The sequence below is a fragment of the Corylus avellana genome, chromosome 11 (assembly GCF_965113065.1).
Source record: "Corylus avellana chromosome 11, dhCorAvel1.hap1.2, whole genome shotgun sequence".
Taxonomy (NCBI): Eukaryota; Viridiplantae; Streptophyta; class Magnoliopsida; order Fagales; family Betulaceae; genus Corylus; species Corylus avellana.
Window position 1 is genome coordinate 16948671 of NC_142500.1, and position 17055 is coordinate 16965725.

A 17055-nucleotide genomic window follows, 5' to 3' on the forward strand; every position below is an offset into this window, starting at 1 on the left:
GAGCGACCGCGCGTTCCTTCCACTTTCTACTTTTTCTATAAAGATTTCCACAAATTTCAAGCACGTGGTTATACAACTTATACCGCAATCACAAGTGGCACACCGTACGGTGCGAGGTGTGGAATTGTGTGACACAAATGTGATGTTATAAATATCGTTTCAATTTTATTTTTTTTTTTAATTTATTTAAGAGAAATGTTATTCACCTTCCTTTCATCTCACTTATTTTATGTGGTTTTTTGTTCATCTGTTTTTTCAAAAAAATAATAATAAAAATGGCTACTTCACTTCAATCTGTTTAGGATTGTGTTGAAAAAAAAAAAAAAAAAAATAAGTAAAAAATGGCTTTTTAGAAAGAAAAAACAAATCATTTTTTAAGTTTTTTTTTTTTCTAAAAGTGCGTTTTTGTTATTTTTAAAGTAAAAAAGTCAAATAAATATTTTTGAAATTTTTTACCAAACATGTCAGCTTTTTGTTTGGCACAACTTTTTAGGTACTAAAATAAATACTTTTTAAGCTCCCTAATGCAATCTCAAGTAGGCTCTCACATGTTGCACCACATCAACAAAATGAAGTAAAAGTATGGTGTATAGCATTTCTCTTTATTTGGAGAAGATAGGGGCTAATATCTCTGTTTTTTCAAGTGATATGGAGATGAGTCATTTCATAGTCATAATTTAATGATGTTTCTTTAATGGTGTATATGATGTCATATCATTTAAATGTTTTAAACGGCATGTAGATATATTTATTATGTGATATCATCAACATCATTAAATACAAAAACATTAAATCATGACCAAGAAAATTACTCATTGTCATTTTACTTGAAAAAGAGAAGAGAGGATCCTTGTCTTATGTGGGCTGATGCCCCCGTTCTCTTTTGAAATCTCCCTTAAAAGAGGTGAAATTACTTTGTCTTTAGGCCAAATTTTAAAAGCTTGGCCGCTGCCCATCAAAAGCTTATTTATAATTCGATGTAAGAATGCATGTGGATATCACTGCATAGAGAAAGCATTGAGGGTAGTGAAAAAGAAGAAGCTGCTGCGCTTGCTCAACAAGGTAGAGAGCTCAGCTTATCAATGTCACGTATCTTGTTGCCTCCTCGACCATTACAGACAAGCAAAAAAGCTCAGTTTTTGTGCTCAACTCAATTGTAAAAGCGTCAAATTCTCAGAAGAAGATCTCTAAGTTTAATGTTCTCCATTTTTTATTCTAATGGTCCGGCCAACTGCAGATGACAAAACTCACGAGTCAAATAATGTCTTGTTTTTAAAAGACCATTGAAGTTTCTGCTCTCACGGGTACTTGATCAGTGTGAAAAAGCATAGAATCCAAGACATGCTGACGACTGATTTTATTATGCTTCATGACATATGCACTGACACCATTGTGTACAGAGGAAGAAAGATCACGGGTACAACGATATATAATTGATACATACAACTAATGAAATGCAATGCCCGTGTATTTTCATCTTTTCCCTGTCAAGAATCCACATATAAATGTTACCCTTTATGATTTTTTGAGGTAAAAAGAAGCAGTAGCATTGTAGCAAGATCTTTTTGAACAAAACACAAGTAGATATTTATATATTTATATTGTATATTGGAGAAGCAATGTCTATTGAAGCTCTGGCAATGGCGGGCATGGATTACACACAATGCGACATCAAGCTTGAAGAGTGGGAGAAGAAGGTTGGGTTCGAAAATCCAGCACCACATCTGCTTGCTGACCAGAGTTTTAGCATTGAAGTGGAGAAAATGGGTGCTGATGTTTTGGTGGCTCATGGAGAATGGATGAAAGCCAGGATGCGTGAATGGGCTAAAGCTGTTGCTGCAATGAATAAGCCTCTGCTGCACACCTTGAATGAGATTTGTATTAGATAGTTGTAATTAAACCCAGATTTCATAATCTAAGATCCGTTAACTATTACTTTTTAGATTTTCACACGTGACGTGTTTTAAGCGACTTTTTGGCTTCGATTCTAATAGAAATCTGGCCTTACTTGTAAATCAAAGTCAAAGAACAAGTCCAGTGAGCTTTTCAATCCAAAGTCATAAGCGGGCACCACCCAATCTGCTAAAACAGATCAGGAACAACGTTGTTCCTCAGACAGCACTGTCAATTGACTGAATTCATATGTGTGACATTTTCTTTTTCGTGAATGATTTTGAACAGAAGCTTTGGGAAAATGAAAATGATAAAACCTTATTCAGAATCATTTCCAGTTTAGGAATTCACTGAAAACAAACACTCAACTAAACTAGAGGAAATATTTCAATGATTTGAGATCATTAGCATATTTAACCTTTAGCTCTGGTGAAGATGGGGGATGGAGGATGGAGGATCCATCCCACACACTTGTCACCTGCGCGTCTGTAAGTAGACACAAGAGACAGAAAATGAAGCCATTGCTGACTTATTCTGCCACCATTATTTGTCTAATTCTGTCAAATCAGATTAATTTTCCCTATCTTTCCCGATGGAAACCCTCTTTTTTTTCTTTTTCTTTTCTCTTTTCTTTTTCTCTCCTCTTTGTTTCTTACTTTTTTGTTATTGGGGTCTTGGGATTATCTCGCATCGAATGTGAAAGGGGTTCATGGTCAATTTATAAGTGTGAAAGAAAGCATCACTTCTTGAGCTAACTTTGGAGTGAAGAGATGTCCAAGGCCGCCCAACACTGGTATTAGAGTCCAAATTCAACCAACAAGTCTTGGCCCAATAGTCTATAGAAAAAAGGGATTGTTTCTACTCCAACCCAAAGCCCAAAGTGTGAGGGGGAGATTGTTTGCCACAACTCCAGCCCCAGGCCCAAAGTATGAGGAGAAGATTGTTGGCGTTTTGCCACATCAGCTCTGAAAATAGCTAATGGTCAATTTATAAGTGTGAAGAAAAGCATCACCTCTTGAGTTAGTTTATAGGGGTGAAAAGAGGCCCAAGACCACCCAACATAGGGCGTTGACGTAAGAGTTTCAATTATGTTATGCTGATGACACTTCTACTTCGATGACACTTCTACTTCGAAACGAGAAAAAATTAGTTTCTCATTTTCAATAAATAAGTGGTAATTTAAATAAAGAAATTCATTTATTGCTATTTGCTTAAACTTGTGGGACCGACAAACATTGATTTAACACTCGCTATCTCTTCAAACACTGTAACTATATATCACACGTATTCATATGCATTGCATCTACCAAATTGAAAAAGTACATCTATAGACGAGCAACGAGCAATGAGTGGCAACATTATATTTGATTAGACATCCATCGCACATCAAACACACAAACATTATCTCATCTGCTTTGGAAAGATATTTAGTTACAAAAGTGAAAGACTTCATAATAATGAACAGATAGAGAGTCAAGCATCACGGGGAGAAAAACTACAGGAACTTAGCACATGTAGCACGTGACCTTTGTTTTCACATAGTGAACACCTGAGACTTCACATATCAGAGGGCTCAGATCACCTGGTTAATTTTCTTTGAAGTCAATTCCGAAACTCTCCTCAATTTAATACACCGCAGACAAAATAAATCGAAGGACAAAGGTTGTTTTGAAGGGTAGGGAAATAATAGGATCCCCTTAATATTTCTATAATATTTTTCTGATTGGCCCATAATAATAATAAATGTATTTTACTGCAGTCTTTATACTTTTATAGGCATTATTCTGTAATAATTGCATGATTGCAATCTTTTCTCACTAGCAAGTGATTTTGTAATAGCTATTTTTCTAGAATAAGTTATGATCCTCTCTATGAAAGGATATAGATGTCATATGGCAATTCATGAATAAAATTATCATTTACTTTTATACTACATTTAGAGTCAATCCCTTTCGAAGTGATCAATTGGAGGTATGATCTCTCAAAGTGGTCGATTTATCCTTTTGTGTGTGTGAGAGAGAGAGAGAGAGAGATCAGTAGATCACCATATTTGCGTAGGTACATATATGTCGCTCTAACATGAGATGCAAATTACAAGACCAGGTTATTATATTATTATTTTTCTTTGGATGGAGATTACTGAAATCAAAATGGTGGAAAAGACATTCAGCAATAATGAGAAAAGTATCATTTTATAAAAATGCATGGTCTTGATGAGTTTGATCACAGACCCAAAGGAACATAAGAAACATATAAAAATAACAAAGGAAAAAAAAAAGGCATGAACCAGCAAAGCATCAATATCAAGTTTGAGAGCCATGATTCTTTCAATTGGGTATAAAACTAGGCATCATTAAAAAAAAAAAAAAAAAAAAAGGAAGCTATACCCTACCAAAAAGGAAACTATATGCCCTATAATTCAAGAGGGGGGGGGGGGGGGGGGGGGGGGGGGTGTGGGTGGGGTGGAATGGACCCAGACTTATCCATTACCTCATCTTCCACCAGACAATTCAATGGCATCTTGGTTATACACCGAATCTTCTCCCCAGTCAAATCTTCTCTGCAGTCTCTCATACTCTTGCCTGCGAGTAACCTCAACATGCTGCCATTCTTCCCACCTCTCAGCCAGTCCCTCTCCTTCCAGCATCCGTACCACCTCTGACATTGCCGGACGGTCGTCTGGTGATGATTGAGTACAAAGTAATGCAACTTGGATCATCATTTCCACCTCTTGAATGAAGTAACTTTTATTTAGGTTATGATCTACAATAGCATCCAGTCTCTTCTCCCTTTCTAGCTTCTTGACCTTCACATGAAGATTAATACAGAACTCACTAATTAGCAAGTAAAAGCTCAAAAAGAGTGCAGAACTAAAAACTTTAAAGATGATGAGCACAGGGGACCAATAAGCATAGACAGAAAGATAGTTCACTTTGTTGTGAGAAATGGAGTCACCATATTCTTTCTTCAAGATGATTATCTTACATGGTCAAGCAATAAAACATCATCTTCTTCTTCCAAGCGCGAAAAGTCAATTGCTCTTTGACCTGTCACAAGTTCTAAAAGCATTATTCCATAACCAAAAACATCAGTCCTCTCGGATGACTTCCCAGTGGACAAGTACTCAGGTGCTATGTGGCCCATTGTCCCACGAACTTGAGTTGTCACGTTAGTCTTTCTCACATCAACCAATTTTGCGAGGCCAAAATCACCAACAACTGCTTCAAAATCTTCATCGAGTAACACATTTGCGGCCTTAACATCCCGATGAATAATTTTAGGATTGCAATGTTCATGCAGGTACTCTAGGCCACGAGCTGTGCCTATAGCAATTTGTTTTCTTTTAGGCCAAACCAAAACAGGCTCCCCAGGTTTAAGTTCTGCATCAATGCTCAATGTCATTATGATATCATTAGAAAGGCTGCTATAAAATGGCCCAATAAGCTACATAAAAAGTGATTTAACATCCTACCACCCAACAAAGCACAATGGTGTAATTATTGACAAAGGACTTGCATGTTAATGAAATACAATGACAAAGCACAATGGTGTTATCAACGTTATTGAAAGTCTTTGATTTGATATCTTCCTAAACTCGAGTCTTGAAATGGCCAAATTAACAACTGGGGCCTAAAAGGCAAAATCGAGAAAAGAACCGGAGGGTTTTGGAACATTTTTCCTGAAATTAAAGAATTTTAAAAGGCATCATTCCTCAATCCCAATTTAATCAATTCTTCTACCTTTCTTAGTTCCTTTTTTTTTTCTAATATTATAAAGATCAACTTGAACTACTTTCCGTAACCGCAAACATAGAATATACTTCCATCAACAAAGAAAACTGTGGATTATCTCCTTTGAAATGACTTAAAAGTTCTGAATGAACTTTAACTTCAGGCACTTAAACAGCCTCAATGATTTTCATCTGTAGATGTAAGACACACATACATACACACGAAATTCATCACTGGCTGACTCAAGTTTGCTGCAGGCCACCTCAAGCCTGCAGATGGTGGCCAGCTGCCCAGGCATGCCCACCAACCAGTCAGGTTGTTCAACATTTGCAGATGTACAGAAAAACCAAGTTCTGCATCTGTTCAACCTATCAGTGTGTGTGTGTGTGTCAAATTCTGAGCATTCCGGTATTAACAGATGCCGTCCACATACATTATTTAGAGAACTGATACCTCGTAGACGATAGGCAACACTTAAGTTCTGCATGAAGGGATAAACTAAAAGGCGTTCTGTTGGAGTTGTGCAAAACCCAATCAGCCGTAAAAGATTCCGGTGAACAGCTACACTTATCATCTCAACTTCACGCTGGAAAGCTGCATCTCCCCCAGGACTCTCATAGTCAGTCAAACGTTTCACAGCAACTTTTGTGTTATCAGAAAGAACCCCTTTATAAACTTTTCCAAAACCTCCCTGTCCTAAAACATTTTTCTCACTGAAGTTGTCTGTAGCTAACTGTAATTCCCTCCATGAAAATCTTCTCAGTTGACCAAATGCAATTCTTCGGTCAACTTCACCTGAACAGTCAGCATAAAAGCTAAAAACATCAAAGTGAAACTTTCAAAGCAGATTCCTGAGTTAAAGCTCACATCAAATACCAATTCTATTCATTTGAGAACAAGCACTCGAGATTCTTGAAGAATAAAGGCACGCCACCAAGCAAATACATTGACAAGATAAGCAGAGAAACACAATGATTGAACTTAATTAAATAGAGTTAAGTGTTTGACGGACTAATCAACTACATGATCGAAACTAATTTTTATTTTAGAAGAAAGAAAAGGGACAAGTGTCTCTATTCTAGAAGAAGTGCAAGGCGTCCCTATGATGTGTCCCTATGAGGTACCCCTATTCTAGAATGATGTAACTGATCTGATTAATATTAATAAATTATGAAGGCCAAAGTTTATGATTGGGCCTCTCTTTTGGAAATGCCAATGTTCTAACAAGGTATCAGAGCATTAGGAATCGACAAAAGACTGCCAGTTCCAGCTTCTTTTGGCCAGTTTTCTCTAATTTTCAGCTAGTATCATCTCTTTTTCAGACAGTAACTATTTTCAGCCGGGTACAGCCTCTTTTTTGGCCGGTTAAACCGTTTTTTGACTGGCTTAACTGTTTTTCGGCCAGTAAAATCTCTTTTTCAGCCGGTTCAAACCTTTTTTTTTTTAATTCAATCATTTTTTGGCCAATTCCAAGCCACCATTTTAGCCAAATCAATGGATTTAGCAGGGAACATGGCTGCTAAACCTAAACTCATTCATCTGACATTGGTGTTTAATTCTTTGATTTCATTAAGTTCAATGAAAAAAAATATATATTTATTGGGCTTATTCTATTAAAGTGTTTTTGAGAGGTAAAGTTTTGAGAGCATTTAGTTTCAAAAAAGCCGAAAACCACTGATTCATCTAGCCTTTGGGACCAGGAGGATGATCAAATCATGTCACTCACACCTACGAGTATCAAATCAAGTATAGGTTCTACTCTATTGCATCTTTGCTTTACATCAAAGGCCATTTGGCAGCGCCTTGAGCACATATGTTCTGGCACTGAGAATGTTACCCAGATGTATGAGGTGTGTACACACAATACTTTGGGAGCAAACAGAGAACTCAAAGTTTACAGGAATATTATTCTTGCATCATGGGAAAACGAGAAATTAGTGTAGCAGCTACACATAATTCTGTGACATACTAAGCCGACTCAGTTGAATAATCATGAATTAGACAAAATGTAATATCATTGAGCCAATTCAAAAGCTTGGCTAGTTTAAGTGAGCTCTTTAGAAGTCCATGCCGATATGCTGAAATTTAAAAGAATGTTTCACATAATGGCTTCACACCGGAGATGTCACGTAAAAAGAGCTGAACATTATTGTATAATATGGACTATAAGATCTTGTATTATGTAATTAATAGCAGGCCGTTGAATCAGTTTAACAAGTAAAAAGTAAACTGGTTTTGAGTGCTTCTGTCTACAATATATGGAGGGAGAGAAATAATATTAAGCATGGAAATCAGCTGCTCACTGAGGAAAAACTTGTCCAGAAAATTAGATGGGAAGTTAGAACGAGGGTTATGTCTAAGGGCAGGTTTAAGAGAAGGAAAATGAAGAATTATGTAATAATTGGGGCTTGTTGGAGGGTATCTTTGAAGTGTAGTCTCTGTAGGATCTGCTGGAGTAGTTGGATTTACTGGAGTGGTTTTATTGGAGTGGCTAAGCTGTGTTTGCAAGATGCTGAAATTAAATGGTGCAGTATCTGGTAGTGTAGTTGAACGTTGAGGTTTTCTGGATTAGTGTGGGATGGGGTGCTGCTCTGGTGTAATTGCTGAAGGTGTCCTTGCAGTAGATGCAGGGGTATGAAGGTGCTTTTGATTGGTTCTCTTGAAGCTTTTCTGCTGAGGCTTATGGCTTATGGTAATAGAAGTGGCTGGTTGTTTCTCCTTTCTCTGGAGCTTCAGCTAATAATCTCCAGGGAACTGATATTTTGGCTTCTGCTTGTTTTTTCTTTTATATACTGGTTTTGTGCTGTATAGTTTGGTTAGTCCTCACTGTATAGTTTTGGTGTTTAGGAAACTTGTTTCCTTGAGTTTTCTAGCATAATTGCTAGAGTGCTTTGTACTTCATTGATTGATATATTAAAGAGTTGCTCATTCATCAAAAAAGAAAAAAAGAAAACAAACCTGCAACATCTACGAAAACTTCACGCTTGTCGTTTTTGTGTCTATGCTTACACAGAAGAAACAGCAAGCCACCAAGAAGAAGAATAACAATACACCCTCCAACAACTCCAAGAATAACTCCAATCTTTGGCTTACTCAAAGCACCTGTCAAGAGAAGGAAAATATTGGCATGAAGCTTGTAAGAGAAAGGATTAGCTGAACTATTTTACTTTAGAAAACTTTCTCAATGTTAAAATCAGATCCAATAACCTGAATCGTCACTTTTAGATGCACAAAGTACAGGGAAATTGTTGCCACAGTTCAATCTGTTTCCTGTAAAGCTGCAACAAGTAAGAACCAGGCGCATAGTTAAAAATAAAGAGGAACAAGAAAATTAACATATTTAATATATTTTAAGAGCAATTTAATTATCTGATACCCACAGATACCTTGCATATCAATCGCACCCAGAAAGAAGAAAAACATCCAGAGAACCCAAGGACACAACGCCTTAACTTATGCGTCCTTAAATGGATAACTAGATGAAAATTCCCTTTATTGTGTAAAGTTCTTAACCATTTTAACCCAAACATTGAAGGGGCCAAAACTTCTCATTCCTAGGAACTTGACAACAAACAGCAAGGTGAAAAGATTATGAGATGATGGTGGCTCATCTATCCCTCCCTCCATGGAAATAGCAGTCTCTCAAATAGTAACATAGAGATCTATGCATAATTGACACCAATTCCTTCAAGAAAATTGGACATTTTCTTTTTCTTGGATTGTGTTTCTTACTTACCAAAAATAAAAAGGGTTGTGTTCTCAATCTTGACAATGGAACAATGAAGTTCAATTTAAGAGTAGAAAGTTATGGGAACTAGAATTGACGAGTCTGTTTAAACACTTATCAACTACCATATTAGATCAAGTGCTTCAAATGAAAAGTGAACGGCAGAGCCTAAAAGTAAGTAGATTGTTAAAGAGCTTAGTTTAATTTTTTCTGGTTACTTGTAATGGATATTGAAAGAAATTGTGTACCTGGGTTCATTGGATACATGTCATCACCACATGGTTTGATTGATATAAATTATAGTTTACATGGTTTTGAGAAGAGAAACAGGAATTTCGATCCACTCATGTTTATGGCATGAAACATGACACAAGTTGGTGAAATCCCAGTGTACATGTAAATGGGTGGCATTAATCCTACCCATAAAATGGATCCCACTATGCACAAATATTTCCCATAATTAGCAAGAACAGACTCAATTTAAAGATAACGGCCATAAAATTAATTGTGTATCACTGAGTTATTGCTAACTTGAGTCATGTTTTACAGATGAACATGAGAGGATCCAAATCTTAGAAATATATTATTCAATAGTTAGGCATACAAACTCGTAATGATTGATGTTCTTCGTACTTGTATTTTGAAACTTGGAGTAAATGCTCAGGAACCTGACCACTGAGATTGTTCGAATTTAGCATACTGCAAAATAGTTTCAAACATGCCATTAAATACTGAAACAACTTCAAAGAGAATTCAAATTTTTGAGTATACCAAAAAAAAAAACAAAAGTTTGAATTTATTATATCATCTCTGCATCATACAATATATCACATACAGACTGATCAAGCTTGGAATACTTGAAAGTGATGTAGGAATGGTCCCAGCGAGATTGTTTTGACTCAAAGTCCTGCTTGCATAATAAAGAAAATCACACTATTAAGAAGAGATTATCAAAGATGCATACACTCATTAATATCTTGAAAACAGAAGACAGTGCAGAAGGAATCGCTTACAAAAACTGAAGCTTTTTAAGTTGACCAAGAGAAGATGGTATTTCACCAGTTAAACTATTATTTGACAAATCCAAATTGGTCAAACTTGTCAGATTTCCAAACTCTTCTGGAATCGCACCAGTTATGCCATTTCCTGGCAATGTACTGCATGATAAATGAAACAGATACACATTGGGGTTACACTTAAAAGCATATTGCTTAGATGTAGAAATTATCACCCTCAGAAATTTCTAACAGGTAAGAATTCAAGCAGCCTTGTACCATTGAAAAAATGCTTGCTACAAAGGAAACCCTTTATTTTTTTTTTTATATTGGGGAGCCTCCACAAGGTAGGGCCCTTCGGACCCACCCCTGCTGAGTAAACCTTGGTCCCGTATGGGCAAAAATCCCTATATGGCCACAAGTCCCACAACTTCTATGCACAATCGTAAAAAGTTTAAACTTTATAGATGTCAATATGACAAAAATTCATTCCAAAGGTAATGATTGTTGTTTTTTCTAAAAATATTATTTAATGTATTACGTATATCAAAAACACACCCATTGAGCAATCAATGGAATGATAATAGCAAAAATTTGTTCCAAAGAAGAACAAAAACAAACAAAAGCTTCACCTTTTTTTAAATCACCACTTATCCCAAAAGTTTATACATATAGAAAAAAGTAAATTTAAATATTTCATTAATATTTTAACACTCCTCCTCACGTGTGGGCACAAACTCTCCATCTACAAGTGAGGCCCAACACGTAAAATATTTAACTAAAAATGAAAGATAAACAATGTAGTTCGAGTTTAAACTCACCACCTCTGCTCCGATACCATACAAAATCACCACTTATCCTAAAAGCTTAAACTAATAGGAAATAGTGAATTTAATCATTTAATTAATAATTGAGCAACCTTCATCAAATTACATTTAAAATTCTTAGAAAGAGAAGCACCTGCATTCTAATGATTTGATTGTTGTGGGATTCGTCCTTTTTTTTTTTTTTTTTTTTTTATGAATGGAACTCTTTAAGTTTTCATCTCAAAGGCTAATGAAATGAGAAAAACATAGCTACCTTTTTGGTTATTATTGTTGAATTTTTCTGGAGATGATTTAATTACAATTTAGGGTCAACACGCGTATACATTAGCCAATGATAGTCTGGTTAAAGAGTTTTCCAAGAGATCTTTTTGCATTATTTCCCCCAATGCTTTGCTTTGTAGCTTTCTTTGTCTCAATGAAATCCCAATTCATTGGAAGAAGAAGACCAAAATAAATAATAATACAGCTTAAAGGATTAATACATGTTTAGAATCGATATTGGCTGAACTAATACTGTTCATACTTACAGAGCCGAAAGAGATTTTAAATTTCCTATTTTTGGGGACAAGGTTCCAGTAAATCCCATTGATGACAATGTTCTGCAAAGAAACAATACATATAAGCATAGACCAGAACAAAAGGTACTACGACACACGAGTAAAAAATATATCCTTGCACGAATCATGAAAACTCTGATTTGTTGGCAACAGCATCACCAACCATAATATGAATAAGGAAAGGAAAAGGTACATTAAATGGTATCTTACACACGAGTAACATTATTATTACTGTCACACTGAACATTGGACCAAGTGCAAGGGTTAACTTGATTTGGGTTCCAATCTGTGAGCTGAGCAGATGAAGCTTTCAATGAATTCTTCAGTGCAAACAAGGCATCACCTGAAACAGAACACAGGAATATTCACCACCCAAATAAGCTAATATGTCAATGTTTGTACATCCGTACTCAATTGCAAACTTCAGGAAAGCATAGAAAATCATAACTAAGAGAAGAAATCAGATATTCGATGAATCCTTTATCACGATACCAAAAAGAAAGGGTTTTTTTTTTTTCTTTTTTTGGTTTTGGGAGAGAGAGAGAGAGGAAAGCAGAGAATTTTGTCATATTAGAGTAAAAGAACCGCATATCTGACCTACGCACATCTTTAGTCTATGTTACATAAAATCAAATAGTTATAAGCATCAGCATTCAAAATACATCCTCGATCAGGCTCAATTGTTCAAACCCAATTAAATAAGACTCCAATATATAAATAATACATATGCTGCCTTCAGTAATCTTCAGCTTTGAAAACAGCAAACATAATTAGCATAGTTATATGGTCTCTGAATTAATTAAATGCAGAAGAAATAAATGTCAGGTGGACACAGAATATCATACCTTGAGAATCAGGCAATACAAAAGACTGCAAACAAGCCAATATCAAAACAATGAAAACGAGCTCCATCTTCAATGGCATCAATTCTGGTTACCAATTCAATGAGATGCATAATGATCTATGAAGGTGTGAATGAGGGCCATCGCTGCAAAGACATCCAGCATTAATTTGCAAGATTTTAGATATACAATAGATGCTGCATAATTCAAGGCAAACTGCAGTTAAGAGATGTTTTATGCATGGAGAAAATCATAAGAACTTGTATGATTGTGCATGTCCTGGGGCAATTGGGTATGGGTCTGTCTCTGTAATGAGAGTAGAGTAGTCTTCTGCTGGTACCATACCATTGATCCCAGTACCCTCTGCCTTTCTTCTTATGTCCTTGTATGTCTTAATGTGTAAAGTTATATATACATACACAAGAAGGCATTTCAGCTAAAAAAATCCATACCCCAAATGTGCGACCACAACCTCATACCTTTCATTTGCATTCCTATTACCTTCAAAAGTAACCTTTTTCCTATAAATTAGAATTGGTTCTTCGACAAAAATCACTACACGGTGTAACCTATTTCCTCAAACTATAACATCTAAAAGAACTCAAAAACACTAATATGCTTCATATGCAATTTCAACTTTCAAGAAAGTTAGCCAGTGTTTTAGGCTCCAATGTCTTTCCATGATTCCATCCGCCCCCTCCCAAAAAATACTCATAATTATAGGTACTTCCCGTAAAGCAAGAAAAAAAGCAAAGAAGGGATTTTTTTTTTTTTTTTTAGAAGTCAAAAGCAAAGAAATATAAGAAACAATTAGAACTGTACAAATCTCTTTGGCTATGACCTTCATCAATTCCCCACGATCTTCAAAACCATTTAATTAAGGCTCAAGAGAAACACGAATACATTTAAAATTCAAACTTACTCAAATCAAGTACCTAAAAAAGCTAAAAACTTTAACCCCCAAAGATTGGTTGCCAAGGAAAATGTGGGGAAAATGAAAGAAACGACTAAGAAATCGAACCTTGTCTTTCCAAATCTCTTTTAACGTACTAAAATGAGCAAGTACCTCAACAAAGTCGATTATTGTACTTAATTAGCTCAGTTTTCAAAAAGCTTCAACATAAATAGTAAATCAAATTCAAATTCAAATTCAAATTATGTCCATTTCTCTATCCAACAGTTTCCCCCACAACCAAACGAAAAATAAAAATGAAAAACAAAAAAGAAACCGAGTCAAAGAACAACAAGAAGAAGACATACCTGCCGAGAGGATTCAGATTGGTGGAAGAAGCAGTAAATCAAAGGTTTAGGGTTGTTTTTCTCACAGAGACTGACTCTTTGACTAACCTTAGCCGGCTGGCATGCACAAAGAGAAGTGCTTTTGCGTTTACAGCAAATATAAAAGAGAGAGAGGAGCTTCTTGTCTTTTTGCTTTCTCTCGCTTCCTTTCTTTGCTTTGCAAATAGGATTTTCTCTGATTTTTTGTGATTCAGAATAATGAATACAGCTTTGTAGAAGAAGGTTGCTATGATTGCTTGGTCTACAATGGTGTGTGGCCACAAGGAGGGTCCACGCTATTATCTACCGTATGGAAATTTGGACACCGATTTTTTTTTTTAAAAAAAAAAAAAAAAAAAACACCTGTTGAGAATTGAACGGTGACTATTCTATATGAACGGTGACCATAACATCTACTTACTAAAAGCAATACAGAAGAATCTTAAACGCTCTATCTAGTTCAACTGAATCATAATTCAACTCAGTTCTATAATACTACCTACTCACTAAGAACTTACGAAAAGACTTGACTATAAAAATTTTAACAGTTTCAATAATACATCAAGCTCGAGATTTTCTCTTTTAAATTTGATTGAATCATAACCAAATTCAGTTCCAAAAACACATTAAGCTCGAGATTTTTTCAAACGCTTCTTTAAATTCAATTGAATTATAACCTAACCCATTTCCAATAAGCCATCAGGCTCGGGATTTTCTCGCGCGTGTAGCCAATTGCAGTGTGAGACATTGAGAGAAGGGCCTGTCTTCCATTTTAACTCGTTTTTCTACATTCAGCTCCCCTTTCCGGAACGAGACAGTCAGAGTTTGTGGGAATTACACCTGACAGTTGACATCTTTTACGTTTGAAAGACTTGGAAATTTTTTGGGGGAAATACACTTGCATGAACTGTCACCTTATTTCTAATAATTTTATTTACTTAAAAAAGTTATAATGCCTCATTTTTTTTTATAATATTTTTGCTTTAAAAAAAAAATCAATAAACAATTTCAAATATAAAATACTTAAAATTATTTTCACATTTTTATCCCACTAAATTTTTTGTTAAACCCAACAAAAAATAGGTCATGAGCATTTATAATACCTTTATATTAGATTAAAATAAAATAATAATAGACAAAGACGACTCCATCTTGTTAGTTCTTGTGTTGACTTAATTCAATTCTAAAATGTAGAGGTTACTGTTTACAGACTCAAACACTGATATAAAATACTCAGAATCCAATCTCCACCGTTCATAACGTAGATTCATATGTTGTGAACGTTCCTACAAAATTTCAAATCAATTGGACCACAAACGCTCATCGATCGGAGCTGTTAATCAAGGCTGGACAGCATTTCCAAAATGCAGTTTCACCCATTGCATGCCCTGTCCGAACAGGCCTTCCCCCGGTCCGGACCGCATTTCCAAAAACTCTGTTTCTACTCCGCAAAGCCCTGTCCGGACAGCCCATTAACTTGTCCGAACACCCCGTAAGTTTTAGGCCCAAAAGCGTGATTTTAAGTGGGTTAGGTCTAGGGTTTTGTCGGTGGTATATATAGATCATTATAGAAGAGAGATGCACGAATTTTTCACCTCCAGAGAGTTCGTCGGAGGCTGTGCTAAGAGAGATCATATGTGGTGAGCATTAAATTGAATCTCTTAAAGTTTTAGTTATTCCTTTAATAAATCTACAGTTGAGAAGTCTATCGAAGTTCCGGTAAAAGGAAACCATATAAAAGAATTGTGTCAAATGTCCTAGAAAGGGCTACTGCGATAGAAGTCAAGTGGGTCGCTTGTCGTGTGCAAGGAAGTGTCAATTGCAAATGTTTTGTAATCATTCTTGTATTCCTTATTCTTCTTATAGTGGATTGATTTTCTGAGTTTGGTTGCCCCGAAGAAGTTTTTCATTTAGAGAGTTCTCTAAATAGTTTCCTCTTCGTAACCAAATATCTGTGTTCTTTTTTTTTTTTGTAACAAAAATATCTGTGTTCTTGAATGTTCATTACATATCTGTATTTGGTTGAATATTAACTGTTATGTTAGATCTTATTCCGCATAATCTTTGTAAAACACCTAGACATTTGAATAGGTGTCTTTTGGAGTTGTATTTAGGTTTTTCACATCTATTACACATAGAGGAATACTAGACTTAGAAACAAATTTTACAGAAAAATTTTTACAAATTGATGTGGCACAACATGATTGGATATAAAATAAGTTCAAATTTTAAAAAATCTAATCATGTTGTACCACATCAGTTTATAAAATTTTTTCTGTAAAATTTGTTTGTAAGCCTAACACTCCTCATTACACATAACATGTCAAATTTGTCCAAGAGAGATTATAAATGGTCTTTCTTTGATTGAATATAATTATAAATTATATTAATTAACATTCATATTTTGGATTAAAATAAAATTGTTTTATGTTACATTTCAATCGACAGAGATCCTCTCATACCAACATGTCAAAATATAACATGAAGTTTATTTGCAGTATATGTTTACAATAGACAAGGATGGAGTTATTCTACTAGCTCTTTAGCTGAGTTTTAAGCTCCATTGAGGCCAATTGATGATTAAATTGTATATTTCAAACAACATAGACACTTCACTTGGAACAATCTGTCAATTAAAATAGAAAATATGACAATTTAACAGACAAAAAAAAAATAAAGAAATTGTAACAAATATACAATTTTGTAAAAGTAATGCTTTTGATTGCATAAATAAAATTTTCTGCAAAGACGAACAAAAAAGACACAGGTGATTTGCGGATAACACTTTGTTGTCTAAGTTAAGATAGGAAATGGTGAATTGTGTATGTATCTTAAACTTAGGCCATTGAAATACCATCTAACCAATGGGGCCTATGGAAGGAGTAAAGATCTTGGTAAATTCTTTTTTTTTTTTTTTTCTAAGTTCCCCTTGCTGATCCATTTCTTGATAGGCTTGATATTTTCTTATAAGATGCCGGACGTAAATAAGCAAAGTCTCCCTGGTGAAAGCAGTCGCCTCCTTAGTGAGGTTTTTGCGAGGAGGAGATATGGAGTTTTTCTTCATTCTCCTCCCTCTTTTCTGTTTATATTTCCTAGTTTTGTTGTTTTTTTCCTATTGTTTTTGTTGTTGTGCACTCCAACCAGACTAGGAGCGCAAGCCTCCTTCATCCTCTCCGATCAGCCTTCACTCCGTTGCCGTCTATTC

General features: G+C 35.4%; 1 protein-coding gene across 5 annotated transcripts; it reads right to left on the minus strand.

Moving 5' to 3' along the window:
- Positions 1 to 1510: 1510 nt before the first annotated feature.
- Positions 1511 to 14117, minus strand: LOC132165486 (leucine-rich repeat transmembrane protein kinase family protein). Of its 5 annotated transcripts, XM_059576074.2 has the most exons (13): positions 13833 to 14113; positions 12576 to 12718; positions 11941 to 12073; positions 11701 to 11772; positions 10365 to 10508; positions 10187 to 10258; positions 9985 to 10050; positions 8832 to 8902; positions 8583 to 8726; positions 6078 to 6419; positions 4879 to 5273; positions 4384 to 4699; positions 1511 to 1864 (listed from the first exon to the last, which is right to left on the minus strand). In XM_059576074.2, exons 2-12 carry the CDS (start codon positions 12652 to 12654, stop codon positions 4385 to 4387), a joined length of 1833 nt encoding a protein of 610 aa, XP_059432057.1. In that variant the 5' UTR covers positions 12655 to 12718; positions 13833 to 14113; the 3' UTR covers positions 1511 to 1864; position 4384. The 5 variants fall into 5 exon arrangements, with proteins under 5 accessions (XP_059432057.1, XP_088367752.1, XP_059432056.1 ...); XM_088511626.1 differs by lacking the exon at positions 1511 to 1864 and having other exon boundaries at positions 4067 to 4699; positions 13920 to 14113; XM_059576073.2 differs by lacking the exon at positions 1511 to 1864 and having other exon boundaries at positions 4067 to 4699.
- Positions 14118 to 17055: the final 2938 nt, after the last annotated feature.